General features: G+C 38.2%; 1 protein-coding gene across 2 annotated transcripts in view; it reads left to right on the top strand.

The window, feature by feature from the left end:
- Positions 1–9,508: 9,508 nt before the first annotated feature.
- Positions 9,509–20,583, top strand: part of TENM2 (teneurin transmembrane protein 2) — a 923,271-nt gene continuing 912,196 nt past the window's right edge. For both annotated transcript variants that reach the window (XM_021701194.1, XM_044917119.1), the window contains exon 1: positions 9,509–9,734. In XM_021701194.1, coding sequence (XP_021556869.1) covers positions 9,509–9,734 — 226 coding nt within the window. The remainder of the gene's footprint in view (positions 9,735–20,583) is intronic.

Here is a 20,583-nt window from a genome sequence, read left to right as displayed (position 1 = left end):
AAACAAAACCCCAAGATCAGATATCACCTCACAATGATCAGAATGACTAATCAAAAAGACAAGAAGTAACAAGTGTTGGCAAGGACATGGAGAAAAGAGAACGCCCATGCACTATCGGAGGGAATGTGTATCAGTGCATCTACTACGGAAAACAGTATGAAGTATCCTCAAAAAATTACAAAAATAGAACTACCATACAATCTGGCAGTTCCACTTCTAGATATTTATCCCCTCCCCAGAATGAAAACACTAATTCAAAAAGAGCCATGCACCCCTTTGTTCATCACAGCATTGTATACAATAGCCAAGATATGGAAGCAAACTAAATGTCCATCAGTTGGTGAATGGATGAAGATGTGATGTACATACACATTGGAACATTACTAAGCCATTTGCAACAACATGGAAGGACCAGAGGGTATTATACTAAGTGAAATAGGTCAGACAGAGAAAGACAATGCCATATGACTTCACTATATGTGGAATCTAAAAAACAAAACAAACAAAACAGAAACAAGTCATAAAGAACAAACTCATGGTTACCAGAGGAGAGGTGGGTAGGGGGACAGACAAAATAGAAAAATAAACAAATTGCTAAACTGGTTTCCAGAGTGACTTTGCCATTTTATATTAGGGCAGCAGTGCATGAGTGATCCAGTTTTTCCACATCCTTGTCAGTAAGTCATCTTGTCACTGTTTTACTTTGTCTTTATTTTTTTTTAAATTTTTAACCATTCTGACAAGTCTGTAGTAATATCTCATTGTGATTTTAATTTGCATTTCTCTAATGGCTAATGATGTTGAATGTGTTTATTTATCATTCATATGTCCTATTTAGTGAAATGTCATTTCTTGTCTTTTGCCAATTTTCTAATTGGATTGTTTGATTTTTTTTAATAGTTTAATTTTGAGAAATAATTACATATTCTCAATACTTATCCTTTATCAGATATATGGTTTGTGAGTAGGTTCTCTTAGCTGTAGATTGTCTTTTCATGCTCTTAACAGGATCTTTTTCAGAGTAAGTTTAATTTTGGGGTTTGTTTTTTTTTTGTTTTTGTTTTTAAAGATTTTATTTATTTGACAGAGAGATACACAGCGGGAGAGGGAACACAAGCTGGGGAGTGGGAGAGGGAGAAGCAGGCTTCCCGCAGAGCAGGAAGCCTGATGCGGGGCTCGATCCCAGGACTTTGGGATCATGACCTGAGCCAAAGGCAGACGCTTAACAACTGAGCCACCCAGGTGCCCCCAGAGCAAGTTTAATTTTGATGAAGTTCAATTTATTAATTTTTCATTTTATAGATAATGCATTTGGTGTCAAGTCTAAAGATTTCCTCCTTTCTACTCTCCAAGTTTTATAGTTTTTTCTAAACCTTTTCTATAAGTTTTATGCTTTATATCTAAGTCACCAAATCCATTTTTAGTAATTTTTGTATTCGTAGGAAAAAAAGTCAATTTTCTTTTTTATTTATTTGTTATTGTTTTGGATTTTTTTTTTTTTTTGCTTATTGATGTCCAACTATTTCAGCACTATTTGTTGAAAATGCTACCTTACCTCTGTTGAATTGCTTTTGCATTTTTAAAAAGAAATCAGTTGAGCATATTATTGGTGGGTGTGTACCCAAGTTCTCTATGGTATTCTCTTTAATTTATGTGTTTGTTCCTCTGCCAGTAACACACAGGATTGATTACTGCAGCTATAGAAGTATTAAATTTGGGTAGACTGATTCCTCCAACTTTCTTCTTATTAAAAAAAAAAAAGTTTTAGCTATTCTAGTTCCTCTGCCTTCCTATATAAACTTTAGAATAATCTTGTCTATATAAAAATTTTTGCTGGGATTTGATAGGAACTTCATTCAATTTATATGTCAATTTGGGGAGAATTGATTTTTTTTTCTATATTGATTCTTCCAATCCATGAACATAATATGTCTCTCCATTTATTTAGATCTTTAATTTCTTTCATCAGTGTTGTGCCATTTTCACCATATAATTTTTGTACATGTGTTGTTAGACATATCTAAGTATTACTCTCTTTTTTAAAGAAATACTGTAAATATTGTTGTATTTTGCATTCTGGTGTCCATGTGTTCATTGCTAGTATACTGAAATGCAGTTCATTTTTTTATGATGTTCAATTAACCAACATATAGTACATCATTAGTTTTTGATGTAGTGTTCAAGGATTCATTAGTTGCATATAACACCTAGTGCTCATCACAACACGTGCAATTCATTTTTCTTTCTGCATGTTTATCTTGTATCCTATGATCTCACTAAGTTTATTTATTCTAGAAGTTTTCTTGGAATTTTCTGCATAGAAAACCATGCCATTTATAAACAGGGACAGTTTTATGTCTTCTTTCTGCTCATTAATTTCCCTTTCCTATGTCATTGCACTGGCTAGAGGTTCCAGTTTTGAATAAGAGTGAGGACAGCAGACATCCTTGCCTTGTTCTCATTCATAAGGAAATGACTTTAGTTTTTCACCATTAGTGTAATATTAGCTGTAGTTTTTATGTTGTTAACCCATTACCAAGTTGAAGAAATTTTCTCTATCCCTACTTTTCTGAGAGTTTTTATCATGAGTAGATGTGGGTTTTTGCCAAATGTTTTTTTCTACATTCATTGATATTATTGTGTGATTTTTCTTCTTTAGCCTGTTAATATGGTGGATTACACTGATTGATTTTAGAATGCTGAGCCATCCTTGCACTCCCAGAATAAACCCTATTTTGTTATGGTATATAATATTTTTATATATAGCCGAGTTTTATTTGCTAATGTAAGGATATTTGCATCTGTATTAATGGGGAAATATTGGTCTTCAGGTTCGTTTGTGTTTATTTAGTTGTTTTTGTTTTTTGGTATTGACTTTGTCTGGTTTGGCTAACAGGGTAATAGTAGCTTCATGAAATGAATTGTCAAATGTTCCTTTCCCTTTATTTTCTGGGAGAGATTTTATAAAACTGGCATTAATTCTTCTTTAAACATTCGATAGGATACTCCAGTGAAATCATCTGGGCCTGGAGATTTTGTGTGTGTGTGAGTTTTAAAATTACAAATTAAATTTCTTTAATAGTTACAGGGTTATTCAAATGATCTATTTCATATTGGGTGAGTTGTGATACTCAGCTGTTTGAGAAGCTGATCCATCTCATCTTAGTTGTCAAATTTATTTTTGTAGATTTCTTTGTGGTATTCTTTAACAGTCTTGTTCATGCCATCAGGGTCTCTAGTGATCTCCCATTTCATTCCTGATATTGGTAATTTGTGCCTTCTTTTTTTTTCCTTTGTCAAGCTTGCAAGAAGTTTGTCAATTTTATTGATATTTTCAAAGATAAAACCTGTTTCATTGCTTTTCTGTGTTATTTTTCTGTTTTCAGTTCCATTAAATTTGGTCCTTTATTATTTCCTTCCTTCTTTCTTTGGTTTTTTTTTTTTTTTCTTTAGATTCTTGACATGGAAGCTTAGATTATTGATTTGAGGCTTTTCCTATTTTCCAATGAATGTTTTTAGTTCTGTAAATTTCCCTCTCGGCACTGCCTTTGCAGTTTCTCACAAATTTTGATATCTTATATTTTCATTCTCCTACATTTTAATGTATCTTTTGATGTCGCTTGAGATCCTTCTTTTACTCATGAATTTTTTAGGAAAGTGTTGTTTAGTTTTCACGTATTTACAGATTTTCTTCTTATCTTTCTGTTATTGATTCAGGTTTGATTCCAATATGCTAAGAGAACATACTCTGTATGATATCAATTCTTTTAAAATTTTTAATTTTTGTTTTATGGCACAGGCTGTGTTCCCTCTTGATATGTGTTCCATGGATACCTAAAAAGAGTATATAATCTGCTGTTGTTGGGAGGGATACTCTATAAATTTTGAATAGACCCTGTTGATCGATGGTGTTTTAGGGATTCTTCTATATCCTTCTTTATTTTCTATCTAGTTGCATTATTAGTCAGTGGGATTCCAGTGTTGAAATCTCCAACTGTAATTGTGGATTTGTTTATTTTATTTTTTTTAGTTCTATCATTTTTTTATTTCACATATTTACAGGTCTTTTTTTGGTGCATACCTATTTAAAATTGCTAGTTCTTCTTGGAGGATTTATTCTTACATCACTCTATAATTTCCTTCTCTGGAAGTGTGTTGGTTTATTTCTGGGCTTTCTATTCTGTTTTATTGATCTATGTGTCTATTTTTTTATCTTAAGTAACTTTTTTTTTTTTTTTTAAGAGCGAGAAGTGCAAGAGAGAGCAGGGGGGAGAGGCAGAGGAAGAGGGAGAGAAAGAATCTTAAGCAGACTCCACGCCCACTCTGGAGTCTGATGTGGGGCTCTGTATCATGACCCTGAGATCATGATCTGAGCCAAAATCAAGAGTCAGATGCTTAACTGATTGAGCCACCCAGGCACCCCTCTATGTGTCTATTTTCGTGCTAGTACTGTACTGGTAAATTATCTTAGTTTTTTCTTCTCTTAAATGCCATGTTTTCACCTTCATTCTATAAGGATATTTTTACTGGATGTTAGATTCTGGATTGAAACTTTTTTTTTTCAGCATTTGAAAAAAATCGTGCAATTTCTTTCTGACTTTCATGGTTTCTGATGAGAAATCCATTTTCATTTAAATTGTTTTCCTCTGTAGGTAAGATATTATTTTTCTTTCACTGCTTGCAAAATTTTCTTTGTCTTAACTTTTCAGAAGTTTGACTGTATGTCGTGATATGGATAAATTTGGATTTATCCCACTTGGTGTTTGTTCAGCTTTATGTCTTTTGCAAATTTGGATGCATTCAGCTGCTTCTCAGCCCTCTCTCTTTCTCCTTTCATTCTGAGACTCTGACAACCATAGGTCTTTTGTTACCATTCTACAGGTCCCTGAGGCTCTTTGCATTTTTTTCCTCGGCTATTTTTTTTTAATCTATTGTACAGTTTGAGTAATTTCTATTTAATTTTCAAGCTCCCTTATTCTTTAATCCTTCTATTCTGCTCTTGAGCCCATCTATTGAGTTTTTCACTTTAGTTATTTCATTTTTCTGTTCTAAAAACTTCCATCAGAGTCCTCTTTATATCTTTTTATTCATTTGCTGAGACTTCTTATCTTTTTATGAGTCTCTAGTTTTTCATTTGTTTTAGGTGTGACCATAATTGCTCATTGAGGAGTTTTGCGATGGCTGTTTTAAAGTCTATGTCAGATAATTCCAACATCTTGTCTTCTAAGTGTTGGCATCTATTGATTGTTTTGTTTTGTTTTGTTTTGTTTTCCCTTCAGTTTGAGATCTTCCTGGTTCTTGGTATGACAGGTTGTTTTGTTGTTGTTGTTGTTGTTGTTGAAATCGAGACATTTTGGGTATTATGTTATGAGATTCTACGTCTTACTTAAGTTTTCTGTTTTAATTAGTTTCCTCTGACACTGCTCTGTCAGAAGAGAAACCCCACCTCATTCCTGCTAGATTGGAATAAAAGTCCTGGTTTCCCACTCAGTCTCTGCCAATACCCTAAGGCAGGGATCTCCCTATTAGAAGCTGGTGGGTAGGGAGGAGGTGGGGGAGTTCTGGCTCCCCACTAGGCCTCCACTGATACTTCCCTTGGTGGTTGGGATAGGAGTGCCTTATTACCTGTCACTACTCCCACTGATAGCAATATCTAGTGACCCCGACAAACTACCAACAAGAGGCAGAAGGACTGGTTACCACTGGAGATAGTGCAAGTCCTAACTCCCCACTAGGCTTCCTCCTATACCACTCCAGGGGAGGAGAGTGGCATCTTACTACTACTCCATGGGAGTGGAAGGCCAACCTTCCTATGAGGAGAGGATGGCCTCATTATTTTCTGGAAGGGATGAAAATCCTGGCTCCCTTCTTAGCCTTGTATGAAACCACTGTATGAGATTGGGAGGCCTTGTCACCTCAGCAGCTTGGAAATCTGGGCTCCCCACTTGGCTTTTGCTGGTGAAGGTGGGACTGGGACTACAGGTTTTTCCATGTTGTTTGGCTAGAGGGGAGTTGTTACTATCTAAACATTTTCTTTTTGTTATACTGCCTCTTTGTCCTTTGGCTAGGAGAAGCCTGCTTTTGTTGGGGCTTTTGTTGTCTGTGCCTATTGATGTTTCTGGGTTGCCAGTGCCTTTAGCTCCAAGTCTGAGATATATAGGGCAACAAGAAATCTCAGGAATTTGCCACAGTATTGTTGCTTGGGTTCTAAAGGTCCTAGTTGGTCTGCCTTCTCTTTCCACCTATCATATTTTTCTTATATTTGTTTTATATATAATATCCAGGGGTTTTAGTTGTACCTAGTGGGAGAAATAGGTGAAGTACGTTAATTACATCTTTCTGGAAGCGGAAATTTCTAGACTGCCCAAATTTTCATGATAAGCTGGAGATCCAGATTGTAATATAAATTCTCCTATTTTATCTTTTTTAATCTTGAAAACTAATTTTTAAATAACAGGCAGGCTAAATTCAGAACGTCTTTTGGCCAACAATCTGTGTACTCTGTTCAGTTCCTTAAAAAATTAGCTTTCTCTGACTAAGATTTGTCATTTTTTTTACCTCATTATATATAGACATCTATCATTTGTCCAGAGATGACATTGCTGACAAACTTAGCTATCAAGGGAATAGACAAAAAAGAGGAATTTAGCAAGAAAAGATCACTGGACAACCAAATTAGACGTCAAAATGACCACCCACTATAGTTCTTGTACTTTATGAATAGGTAATAAGCCTTTAGGCCCCCACTTAGAACATGATTTTTTAAAAATATATGAAATAAAATCACATACCCACACACAGAAAGTCAACCCGCTTTCTAAAGCATGATACAAATTAAAGGAGATAGGATTTCATGAGTCAGGAACACTAAAAACATTAAAAAGTAAAAACTTACAGTGAATCAGGAGAGAGAAACATTATAAAATTCACTCAAAGCACCCAACTTCCCAAAGAAACACTGTGACTCTTCAGTGTTGGTGCACACACAATCTTAAATACCTTTAATAGGGGCTGAAGGTCTCTCTTTATCTGTGTGTAGTTCAATATTGATATTTATAATTAGAATTTTTAATTCTAGGGTTTTATATTATTGTTGCCATCCTCTGTGCTATGCATATCTGTAACTACTTAGCTAAGAAAAAAATTTTCAATTATTATAGAGGAAAAAAACCTATTTCTTATAGATCTCTACCATGTATTAGACAACATATTAGGAGCTTTACCACCGTATCTGTTTTAATTTTTATAAAAACTTTATGAAGTGTAATGTATGGGGATTAACATAAGAATAAAAAAAAATTAAAACTAAAAAAAAAAAAAACTTTATGAAGTAGATTCTGTTATGTTCCATATTCACTGGTTGAGAGAAATTAAATTTGAAAGTCCAGGACTAATTTTACAAAAGCTCTGGATAATCAGTGGCCATGGTAAGGTTGGCATCCAATCAAGACTTAAGTGGTCATGCTCTTAACCAGCCTGTAATATGAATTCCAAAATGTTGAGATCACATGTTGTAAACTAGGGAAGGTGATTTCTGGCATCTAGAAATTGCATTAGTGTTAAGATACTTGGATCAGCTATACAGCCACAAAAACTTCCATGCCAACATTGAGTATTTGTGTCCTTCAAGCAGGTCCTAGGGTCTTGACTCGTAACTTGCAAAGATGCTTCTCAGCCTCCTGAGTCAGGAACTGTACGATCCAGGAAACTAAAGATTAGCTCTTTTATAAGTGATCGTGGCAGCAATACCACTGTGCTTGGTGTTCACAACAGGTGTACCCTCTTTTTAATTGTCAATTTTCAAACAAAATTGTCCATGATTATAAGCAGTATTTGATAAAGTATACAAATAATATAAATCAGGAGGATTCATGAGATCCAAAAGGGACGCTTAGTGTAAAAAGACAAGGGAAGGATAACTTGGCTTCTGCCATCTTGAGACAGATGCCATGCACATAGCTTTGCATACAGGCTAGTTCTTTGGTATAAATGGGCATCCCATTACAGTGTGGTAAATAGCCAAAGAAGAGCAGAGGAGTTCAAAACTACAGATCTGCTCACCAAATACTTTCTGACATATTGAGGAGGAAGTGAGCAACAGTAGACTGGAGAAAAATCATTATGCTCGCTCTGGGTTGTATTTTCCATTTTAATTAAATTTCATATTTGTCCATTCTGTCCAGGCCCTGGCCCTATGGTCCGTGCTATTTTGCATGGCCAATGAAATCAGTAAGAGCCTATCATTTGAAACTTGGAGGCATCGAAGCGATTTTGTTGTATTTGCTAGGCAGAAGGCTAGTGTTTTCTGAGTGATGTTTGGCATACACTTTCAGGCTCAGGGTGTCAAGTGACAGACTGAGGGGCTCTCTGGTTGCCAGTTCATATGTTAAAGAGATTCCTTCCCATCAGTTTACCTCTTGCATTCATTTACTCTTCCCCATTTTTCTTTTCAGCAGTAGCTAGCCCAGCAATGAAGCCCAGCAGGCTTAGGTTGATGATCAGGTGGTTGTGCCAGTTAGACCTCTTGTGAGCAGGATCTCCTATTGGTAGATGACTAGGGAAGGGAGTGACCTGCTATGTTCAAGACACAGATTTGCAAAGGAAAGAAAACTGATTAGGAGTTTGCTGAAGGTTCATTAAAAAAATCAGAGGAGCCGGGCACCTGGGTGGATCATTCAGTTAAGCGTCTGCCTTGGCTCAGGTCATGTCTCATGGTGCTGGGATTGAGCCCCATATTGGGCTCCCTGCTCAGCGGGGAGTCTGCTTCTCCCTCTCCGTCTGCCTCTCCCCACCTCATGCTCTCTTTCTCTTTCTCCCTCTCTCTCATTCTCATTCTCCTTCTCAAATAAATAAAATCTTAAAAAAAAAAAAAAGAAATCAGAGGAGGATTGTTTGCACATCAAGAATGGCTTGTATTACTATTCTTGAGACCCAGCTAGGCAATTTTATGTTAGTCAGATGTGACTTGGTACCATTGCAGAGCTTCAGTAGCATATATGTATGCCGCCATGTACTTTTCTTTTATTTTTATTTATTTAATTTTGATATTTGCTTTACCCCAACCTCTCTATAGCAAAAAGACAGTGCAATTAAAGATGGGTAAAATCAGTTTTGCTTTGAGCCACTTCATAGTAAAATCTTGCATTACTGACACACTTATGTCATCTGTGTACATATAGGAAAATCAAAAGATGAGTTATTTTAATACTATTTTTTTTCTCAAAATCTATTAACCAGCAAAAGAATTAATTTACTGTATCCAGTTGTTCTATTTAGGCTGATTGTTTAAGTATGCATTAAACATTTGGAAAAGAGATTGTACACCACTGACCAAATTCCCTTTTTATGTTTTTATCTGAGTCAGAGAATGAGTCAGAACTGAAGGCAGCATTTCTTATAATCACAGTCTTGTTCTTTTCCTTTGATGTTTTCAGGTGGCAAAGTGACAAGTGCCAAAACTCAGGCCTCACTTTTCTGAAAGTGTCGACTTTCTGTCGAACCCAGAATAATGGATGTGAAGGACAGGCGACACCGTTCTCTGACCAGGGGGCGGTGTGGCAAAGAGTGCCGCTACACGAGTTCCTCCCTGGACAGTGAAGACTGCCGTGTGCCCACGCAAAAGTCCTACAGCTCCAGTGAGACTCTGAAGGCCTATGACCATGACAGCAGGATGCACTATGGAAACCGAGTCACGGACCTCGTTCACCGGGAGTCAGATGAGTTTCCGAGACAAGGTAGGTAGAGCTGACCCTACTGACTTGCTCCGAGCTGCCTTACGTTCTTGCACTGTTGCGTGTCAATCACTGAGGTTGGTAAAACTGGAAGCAAAGCTTGCTGGCATCATCTCTCCTTTAGAGTTTAGTTTAAGAGAACAATCCTTTTATCGACCCATAGCAGAATCCTGTGGGAATGACAGAAGAGCCTCTTTTGTCCTGGATGCTGAATTCCTTGACAATTTGGTGGTTGCTTTGGAGCCCCACAATGGTAGGTTTTGATAAATGTAACATATAGCAAACCTTTAGCTCTGTAAGGGGTATTCCTGAGACCATTATGAATCCCTGTCCTGAGGAACTCAAAACTATCTGTGGCTTTTAAACTGCTCGAATTTCTACTGTTTTACACATTGAGCTTCTCAGTTAGATTCTCTTTGAAAAAAATGCTATATTGATTAAAATCTATGCGAACCTCCCCTATCCTGTGTAATATATAATTTCTTTCCTCCTCAGATGTGGTGTCAATTTTGAGTTATGCATTTGTCTTTTTGTGTTTCAGAGCATAGGTGAACTGATGTATGTTATTACCCAATTCCACAGATATAATTCTCCCTGCTACTTTCCCCAAAACTTATTTTTCTTTCAGTATTTTGATTTCTTTGGGGAGGAGGATATTTTTCTCAAGCACTAACAGTTGGCATTCTCTTCATATCCAATATCCATGAGGAAGTTTGTTATCACTTGTCAAGGGTTGCTGTAAATGTATGGACATGTAGACTTAAAGCAAAAACAGTGCTGAGAGGCAGTATGGTGAGGTTGACTCATGAGTTCCATGTCTTGTCCTTTGTGGACCAGCCTTGCCATGTGTGATTTACATGAACAGCTTAGCAAAATTACAAGTGAATGCACAAAACCACAGGGAATGCATCAGCAAGGGTCACTCTGCCAAGATTCCAGGCCCTGCCTGCTAGGTTATTGCATCATTTGTTTATAACATTGATTCTTTATTTCTTGTTTCTTGTTCCTGTTCCTGAATATTGCAACTAATTCAATTCCTCATGAGATACTTTAGCTTGTGTCTTAGTTCTTTCTGGCTGCTATAACAAAATACCATAAACGGGTGGCTTATAAACAATAGAAATCTATTTCGTATAGTTCTGGAGGCTGGGAAGTCCAAGATAAATGTACTAGCAAATTTAGTGTCTGGTGAGAGCTAGCTTCCTGGTTTATTGACTGCTGTCTTTCCCTGTGTCCTCACATAGCTGAAGAGGGCAGGGGCGCTCTCAGGGTCGTCTTTTATAAGGGCATTAAACCCACTCATGAGGGTTCTACCCTCATGACTCAGTCACCTCCCCAAAGCCCCACCTCCAAATACCATTGGGGATTAGGTTTCAATATAAGATTTTTTTGGTGGGGGAGATCACAAACATTCAGTTGATAGCTTGGAATTCCATTCCTGGTGAAAACACCACATATATGTATTCTCTCTCTATGTATATACACACGTACACACACACACACAAATCTGTAATCCAGTGTTTGTTCTAAAAAACATGTTCTTGTATGCTCCCAGTTAACCTAGCTCCAGTTTTTATATTTAACAGATATTTTTTTTAAAAATCAGCAGAGAAATAGTCAAAATTATATTTCCACTGCAATTGTAGACCCTTGCAGGATACAATTTTTATTTAATCTACACGCTCCTTTTCTGAGTTATCTTCATATAAATAAAGCACACTTCAAACAGGGGGAGGGTTGCTTGAAAATTGCTCTGTATCAAATGTCTTTGATCTGTAAGTAACTTCAACAAATGTTTTACTTCACTAAGTTCTCTCCTGACCCCAAAGTGCATGAGTGGGAATTGGGGAAAAAAATATGAAGAATCCCAGCTTAATTAATTAAGAGACTGCTTAAATTTCCAATATAAAGTATTAGGACACTTGTTATTTCCAAGAGTGTCACTAATACAAGACTCAAATATTTTGAAAGGTGATGCATGTTCAGCATGGTTGAAAGCCTTTCATTTTTCTACTATATTTTTGGTTTTATTTACAGTGTTGCTGCATACATTTTTGTTTCTTATGATTCTGTGCAGAAATGTTGAGCTTTCTTCCTAAGTCTCATTAAAGGTGCATCCTAGTTTCTGGATCATTGTGCACTGAGCTGTAGATCCCAGATTATTGTTGAATTGTGGATTGTCCTGTCACCTTTTCCCTTATTAATATTTACATAAAATGAAACCAAATGCTTGGGATTTTATGTTCAAATATACCTTTATTCTTCCTGTTTAATCTTGTTCCTCTCCATTGATAATAATGGAAGTTGCTTGGCCATATCAAACCCATAGCTTTGCAATTAACAATTCACACATGCCGTGTGTTGTTATTGAGCCCATATTTGTTTGTGTAATGTGTTTGCATGAATTAAAAACTGCAGGCCAAAAGTAGAAATGAAAAGGCATTGGAAAGTATTTGCATATGCAAGTGCAGTTCCTTCTGAAGACATCTATGAATTTATGCATGAAAATGTAGTCAGAGTCTGAGTGGATCTACTTTGATGGGTTCTAAAATTGAACTCAGGAAGTAAATAAGCACATATTTAAGGAGAGGAAGAACAGGAGATACAATCTGGCAGGCATCATAGTCAACGTGAAACTTAGCCACCACAGAGAGGGTTAAAATAAATTTTACTCTCAGGAATAACAATAATTTTTAAATGTCATGCATTTCCCATTTTATTTTCTTATTCATGAAATCAAAGAGCAGGATCATCTCAGAACTTATTAGCCTAGAGGTACATTAGCAAGGATCATAGCAGGATCATCTCCTGTGGTATTCTTATTTAAAACCCAAGACACTGATCATAAAACAAACATGCTTCTCACATTCAAGCAAGTTTGGCAAACACAGTTGGAAGACTCTCCAGATGCTCAGAGTGGAAAAGAATTGCCAGTTACTAAAAGTGGTGTGGGGCCAGGGTCAGACCCTGTCCAGTTCCCCTGCAAGTATCTGCAAGTCTCAAATGTGAGAACCTGCCAGACCCCAGCAGGAGAGAGAGGCTACATGTTCCTATGAGAAGCTTATGGAAGTTCCCATCAAATTATACCTTCTTCGCTTGCTTTCAACACCGGATCAGCCTCTGCTCCTAAGAAGAGACAATGCAAATTACCTGTCTGGCCTCTATTATGCTGGATCCTCCTGGTGTGAAGGGAGAAAATTGCTGACCTTAGGTCTGTGGCCATTGGAGTAATTAGTAATTAGTAAATGACTAATTCTGCACTGAATAGCATCCTAGTGGTCTGAGAGTTAATGCACCTGACAAAAGTGACCAGTGGTCTAATCTCCGGTCAGACCCAGCCCCAGTCTAACCCGTGAAATAGATGCCACTTTGGATAATGAAGGTCAGCCAAGTGCCCAGGCAGATTGTATAAGCTTGTTCTTTGGGACCCTGAAGTGAGGGTGTAGAGCAGCGTGATACACAAGACATTCCCCCATGGCTTGCGAGCCTCAAGTTAGACTTGAACTCTGCTTTTGCATATTAATGTGCCTGTGACTCTGGTCTACATTTTGTGTTTCACTGGGATTAGTACACCATTTTCAGATGTATTAAACAAGAACAGTGAGAACAACAAAAGAATAATGGCTAACATTCGTTGAGCACTTTCTATATGTCAGGTGTCAGTCTAAGCATTTTGCTGATATTAACCCAGGGGAATGTTCACAACAGTGTTGTGAGGTGGGTCCTATTTTTACTCCATTTTTGCTGGTTAAGGAAACTGAGGCATGAAGAGGTTAAATAATTCATTCCAAGGTCACAAATATAGGAATTGGTGAAGACAAGTTTTAAATCCCAGAAGCTGGATTCAAGAGCTGTGTCTTGAACTTGAACTACTGTGTTTGATGCCCTCACAAATAAATAAATAAACAAACAAAAACAAGCTCGTAAAGCCTAAGTCAAAGGCTGTGAAGTTCGTTTGTAAACCTTTTTGGTATCAACACCTTTAAACGTTTCTTACTGTAGGAACTACAGTTGCTACCTTGAATGTCCCATGAGCACTGCCGCCAGCACTGCTGATCTTGATTCCTGTGCTCCCCCATTTGCCGCCATTCCCACAACTGTCCCAAACTCCCTGTAAGCGTTCCTACCTACAGTAGCTCTCCACCAGCCACCACTGCAGGAAAAAGTTCCTGCTGTCAGAACGCGCGCCAGGCTGTCAGCATCAATTCTTTGCCCTTCCCTCTAGTCATCACCTTTTACCACAACCTTTCAACCTGGAACGCTAACCAAGAAAGGTATTGCTATCTAAATGATATTGCTCAGGAAAGCAGAACCGACTGGTTTCTGTGCTAGGCAAGGCCCAGTGGGCCAGAGAATTCAGCCAGGCTTCTCACGCCTCAAAAAGCCCTTCTTTCTAGTTAGTAGTGCAAGTCTCTGGAGAGGGGGCCAAGATTGAATTCTTTCTCTGCTCCTCAGGCTGTCTCTTTGGGTCAAGGTTGAAGAAAGAATTGGGGGAAGATTGGATTTTTGAAGATACGCTTGCATCAGTTCCCTCAATCAGTTCTAGCACAGAAATAACTTTCACTAGCCCTTTGATGCACTTAAAAAGTACGTAAAGATGTACACATATACACTTATTCGACTAGGTTTGATTTTGGTATTTCATAAACCAATTTTCACTCTTGTGATCTTTAAAATAGTTGGGTCAATATATTTTACTCTGTGTAATCTGGCGTAGCATAAATTTAACCTGTGTTGATGTGCTAGAAACTCATGAACCACTATAAGCTAAAATGTTAACTGTATTCATTTAATCAATGTATATAAGAATTGGTGAAATACTTTGGAAACCTATGAGCATTTCTGCCTATACCAGTGTCTTAAAAAACTTATTTTTACACTGTACCCAAAGCAACAGTTAGAAAGATTCTGTATTGAAAACCCCAGCCCTTTCCCTACAAAGAGTTTTAGTGAAGTTCGAAAGTTTGTCAGGTCAGTATTTGAAAGGCTAAAAAGTACCTTGAGAAGATTGTCTTTAATTTATTTTCCCACCTATAGGCAGGACTTCTTTTCATAACTCAACTGAGAATAACATGCTGCTTCTTATTCTTTGGTTGTGTTGTTGATTGATTGATTGATTTTTTTAAGAAAAAGAGAATCTACAACTTTTCAGTGTAATATGATCCATTGTCTTCTTGCTGGCTAATTTGAATCCTTGCTTCATTTGAGAGGCACATAGGAAAGCAGTTAGGAATGCAGACCCAAAGCTCAACTTTCTGTACCCCAGTACTGATGTGTTCCATCAGTGTGAGCTTGATCAAATTCCAGAACATAGAACCTCTGAATCTCATTTTCTCCCTCTGCAGAAGTTCCCACATTATAGTTATTGGGATTATGTTTTTATGATTATGCATTTATCATGGTATGGATGCTATCTTTCTTTTAATAAGTGCTGAATAGGTGCTCGTGGTTATCGTTATTGTCATTTTAAGTCCGTTGCCAGCAAAAGTGGTCATCATCAGCTCTCCACCTCTCCTAATATTGTGTGCAAGAGAGTATTTTTCCCTTGGATTTTTTTCTTGTTTCTTGTTTCTTACGACTTGCAAAAATTCTGACATCTTCAAATCCAGAATTTTTCTTCCAGTTGTTGATAAAGTGTGTTTGACTCCCTGTGCACCATACCCTTTGCTACCAAAGATGAACATAACGCACACATTATTTCCCTATTTTTAGAGAAAAAGGAAAGATACCATCTAACAACTGTCAGCTGATGCCAACACACTGTAAGAGTTTCTAGTCAAACAACTTTACAAGTAAACAAAGAAAAAAGATCAGAAAAAAAATGCTCTAAGGTAGTGTCACTGGATATGGACTTTATTTTAAAGGTGTACATTTTATGGCATAAAAATAAATGTGAATTTTAGGGCTGGGTTTAATTAAGGGAAGGTTTTATCCTTATAAACTCCGGAGAAAATTAATCCATTCTCATCACTCTATAGGTCATAATTTGAAGTCCTTGCCACTTAGTGATTCAGTCTCCTCTGGATTTTCTTTGTTGTATTCACTGCCCTTCTGGTATTAAATCTATACAGTTCAAATTTTAATATTTGTGCTTGCCCAGTTATTGCCTTTTAAGTAATTACCTGTTGTCAGTTCTGCATTCTACTTTTGATCTAACTTTCTCTGAATTGAATTTCTTTTCTTGCTCTTTTTCTGTGGTTCTTCTCCAGTTTCGCCCTTAGCCCTCCATTCTTTCTTTCCTGTGGCACTTTCTTTGTAACAGTCCAGTTCCTATAACTTCACATTCACTGTTCCTACTTTTCAAGACTTTTTCAGTTACAAGTGAAAGTACGATAATATTCCGACTGAAACGAGCTTATGAAAAATATGTGATGCCTTGTCTTACATCACTGGAGAATCTAACAATGCATCTGGACCTACACGTACCATCTCTTATTTCTCATTTTCTGACTTGGCTTTACTCTTTGGAGAGAATCTATTTGAAGCTGTCTGTTGATAATCCCACTCTCACATTCTCTGCCCTCCGTAACATTGTTGGAAAGGGTCAGATCCAGATAGGCCTCGCAGGGAACACCTGCTGATGCCCCTATCACTCTGACTTTTCTTGGCCATGCCTTTGACTAAGGCCTTCTCTGTGCCTGGAGATGGCTCATGGTGAGTTCCTCCTAAACTGGATGGAATGAATTCCATATTGGAAAGAAAGGTTCTGGTATCAGAAGTGAGTGAGGAATACTGACTGGCCTCATACAAGATGCTCCCAAACCTGCTGATACTCAAGTCTAACATAAATGGTATTTCCAAGCTCCATTTCTACTTTTCTAACTACTCCTGGAGTATGTCTTCTTAAATAGTCCAGTAGAAAACTTAATTGTCTTTTCCTCAAAATCTGTTTCCATTTTTATTTCCTAGCTTTTGGGAATTGGTATCACAACTCTTGCATTTTTGTCTTCCAAGAAGACTCTTTTTTTTTTTTTTATACTGATGTTCATCAAGTTATGATGGTTATTCTTTCTCAATTTATCTTTTGTCCAAGTTTCTCATTCCATGGGAAGCTTCCAACATTTCAAGACTGGACAACTACTTCACCATTCAAATTGCCTCCTTCCCTTAGTCCTTCCCCTGACACTTTTTGTTTTGGGGGGGTGGTATCACAGTCTTGAATTTCTAAAACATTGCCCTATTTTTGCCCCTTCACTCAAATTAATCCAAATATATTTTGGGGAACCCATGAGGCAACTGTGTTAAGTTATGGTTTAGAGCAATGAATAAGGCAAACATAGTCTGTAACCACACAAAGCCCGGTGATCCTAAAAAGGAAAGATATAATAGACATGTAACTAGGTATGTCTGATAAACACCAAAAAGGGAAAATATTGTGTAATTCTGGAGAGGCATCTAACCCAGAATTGTGCATCAGGAATGTCAGAAATCATGACATCCTTTCATACACTTGAAGGACGAGGAGTTGGGTGATCAGATTGGCAAGAAGTTTTCAGGCAAAAGATGCAGAACGTGCAAAGATTCAGAGATGACAAAGCTTGGTTGTTCTAAGAATCTAAAAGAAGTTCAAGTTAGCTGAATGTGGAGTGGGGACAAATGAGCTAGAGTAGTAGGCTGAAAGTGGGTCATGATGCTTTTTTTTTTTTAAAGATTTTATTTATTTATTTGACAAAGAGAGTCACAGCGAGAGAGGGAACATAAGCAGGGGGAGTGGCAGAGGGAGAAGCAGGCTCCCTGCCGAGCAGGGAGCCCGACGTGGGGCTCAATCCCAGGACCCTGGGATCATGACCTGAGCCGAAAGCAGACGCTTAATGACTGAGCCACCCAGGTGCCCCCTTTTTTTTTTTTTGGTCATGATGCTTTTTGAAGAGATAATGCTGGCTTGGGAGACAAGATGCTCAGTGAGGTAGGTTAGGAGAGTGTGTTTCATGGAGGCAAGCGAGCTTAGTAGTCTGATTTGGGATGATGGAGATGCTTGAAAAATGTTGTTAAGCCACAAAGATTGTTGTCCTTTTTAGGACTCTGTAAAAATGGAGGCAGATATATTGTTCTGGGACTCTTGGGCATTGGGAATTTTACCTTTCTGATGTTCAGTTTACTTAAAGAGCCAGGAAGGGTCAATGGTTGTAATTAAGCCCTTGAATGGAAGTGCATAGATTGTTAGTTCAGGTTCTCCTGGAGTGGTTACATACACCTGAGTATAAAAATGTAGCATTGTTACAAGAGTTTAGATTTTTTTCCCCCTCAACCTTGTTAGGTTCCTGCCTACATAGAGTAGCATCAGCAACAGAACATCTCCTATGGATCCATGGCAAGAAAAATGTAGAAAAAAAGATTAAGTTTTATCTACCTCTTTTCTGTGAGACAACAGTACCTTATTCATTCTGTCATTGGCTCAATAAATCAGAGACTCAGCATGTGTGTGAGGGGTATGTTGTGTGTATAAGTGAGTATGTATTGTATTCCTGCCAACTGGTAACTTGACTAGCAAAGCTGAGGATGTTTAGAATGTGGGGTTAATACTTCCTGGCAACAGATGGGAGACGCAAGGTGAGGTAGAGAAGAAGATTCAAGGACTGAAGTTTCTGGTTATGGCAACTGTCTCAATGTTAGTGCTAGTCACTGGGGTTCGAAACAGAGGATGAGCTGGTTTGTGGATAAAGATAGGATGTGTAAGTGTGGACCTTTTGAGTTGGAGGCGCCCTTAGGCCACGCACATGTAGATATCTAATAGGCAGCTGAACGTACAGGCTCTGAAATTCTGCTGAGAGATCTGAGCTGGATAGAGATTTAGGAGTTGACAGCTAATAATTTCTTGGGACTCGGTGTGATCATCCAGGAAAAATGTACAAGGTAAAGAAATAAGAAGCTCACATGGGAACACAGGTAATCAATGGACAGGAAAAGGAAGAAGAAAATCCTGCAAAGAGAGTAGGAAAAAAAAAAAAAAACTTCCTTTACACGTTCTACTCAGTCCTACCTTGACTGCGTATTCTAGGCATAAGTAAATCAGACAGGACTAGTTTTATTTCCCACTCCCTTACTCAGAGGTGACCTCCTTTTTATCCCCTAAATCAGAGGTCACAAAGTTAATGCACACAGGCATACTCAGCCCCTACATACGTTTAGTCTGGCTTACAGATTGCTTTAGAAATGTTGAATTGAGTGCCTGTGGCCAGTCCATTCACATTCCAGTTTGCCACAGGCCACATCTCTTGCCTTTTGTCTTCTCCCAGTTCTCTCTTCAGCCACTGACTTTCTCTACTCGGCCCCCAAAGGCCATAGCAATAGCCGGAAGAGCATGTACTTTCCTTTGCCCATTTCTTCTTTGTAGAATACGTATCTGCCTATTCCAAATCCTTTCTTCCCACAAGGCTTACCGTATGAACCACCTCTTTGGTGAAACCTCTGCCTTCTGAACTCAGGTGGCCTTTCATGAGCTGCTATTGTGACCGTTAACCTCGGTCTGAGTGACTCAGCATACAGGGCCTGTGGATTCAGACTCCCGTGAAAAGGGAGATAAGCGAAGTGCTCTGCAGTGACTCATGGTTGCGACTCCACGAGAATTTATTCTTATTAGTGGCTTGTTTCCTGTTCCAAGAAGAAGAATTTAAAGCACGGCTCAGAAAAGGAACTTAGAACACGGGGGCTGTGTGTCTGTCCAGCGTGACAGTATCAAATCCCACACTGTGAAATGCCAACTTGCAAGAGTTTTCTCCAGCACACTCTGACATTCATACACTGCACTAACATTTGCTTTCTGGGAGTATTGGTGATCCACTCTGAGCTTTTCTCTGCTGTTGCCACAGATTGCAGTTGTGCCTCTGTAGGGACCTACTGTGTCATATGTGTAGGAGGCCTTTGATGCAATGGGATCTGTGACAGGATATAATTCTGACCGGGAGCTTTAGAGAAACTGCTGTGAGAGATGGAGTAATTGCCAATGTCGGGCTCACCATGCCTTATGGTGTGGGTCCAGGAGGGGTGCTGCCCCACCCACTGATGAATCATCGCACTGATATTATCAAAGGAGACATTACATTTTCAGCGTCATGTTTTAGGTTTATAATTTAATTTTCAGCTCTGGCAATTCCAGAAGCATCCCCATGGACATATGAAGAGGAGGGGACTAGTATGTACCCGAAATGAATTCATGTTCATTTCTTGAGCACCTTAATTGGCATGTATATCTCCCAAGCCCTCTCTCCCTGCTGCAGCCAAACTCCCTTGCACCAAGTTACTCAATATTCCTCCCGCACTGATTGCTTTCCTTTTCCCTCAACCTCAAGTCAGATCTACTTTAGCAATAAATCTCCGCTGGGAGCGATTAGAACAAATACTGAGTGTGTGCAAAGATATTAAAAATAAATGCAACACAGACTTATTTAATAATGTCCACCAGTCTTTTATAATATTTGGAATATTTTCCCCAAGTTACTATGAGCATTATCTTTAATGTATTTTCTCCAAGATAGAAAGATCTTTTGGGGAATAAAACAACAACAACAACAAAAAGAAGCAGAGAAAATCGGATGGGCTCCGTTGTATTCTCAGCTGAATCTGTTATTCTCCCTCCTTTTCAGGTCTTTTTCTTTGGCCAGAGCCACAAAATGTGAAGCTTCTCTTTGTTCAACCTGATTTATGAATAGTAGGCATTGGGCATTTGCTGTCCCAGTGGGATGCATTTTATTTTAAAAATAGTTTGAAGCACTTCCTTTTAAATCCCCCCACGTCTGCTGCCACCTTGGCTGTATAATGCGTGCTTCTCAGTTCGTCCTTGTACAGGTAAAGTCCGCTTCGTGTGTGGGAATTAAAGCACTGAATTTATCTGTAGCGCTTTGAACCAAAATGT

This window comes from Neomonachus schauinslandi, chromosome 7 (assembly GCF_002201575.2).
Source record: "Neomonachus schauinslandi chromosome 7, ASM220157v2, whole genome shotgun sequence".
Taxonomy (NCBI): domain Eukaryota; kingdom Metazoa; phylum Chordata; class Mammalia; order Carnivora; family Phocidae; genus Neomonachus; species Neomonachus schauinslandi.
This window is presented reverse-complemented; position numbering and strand designations above follow the sequence as displayed.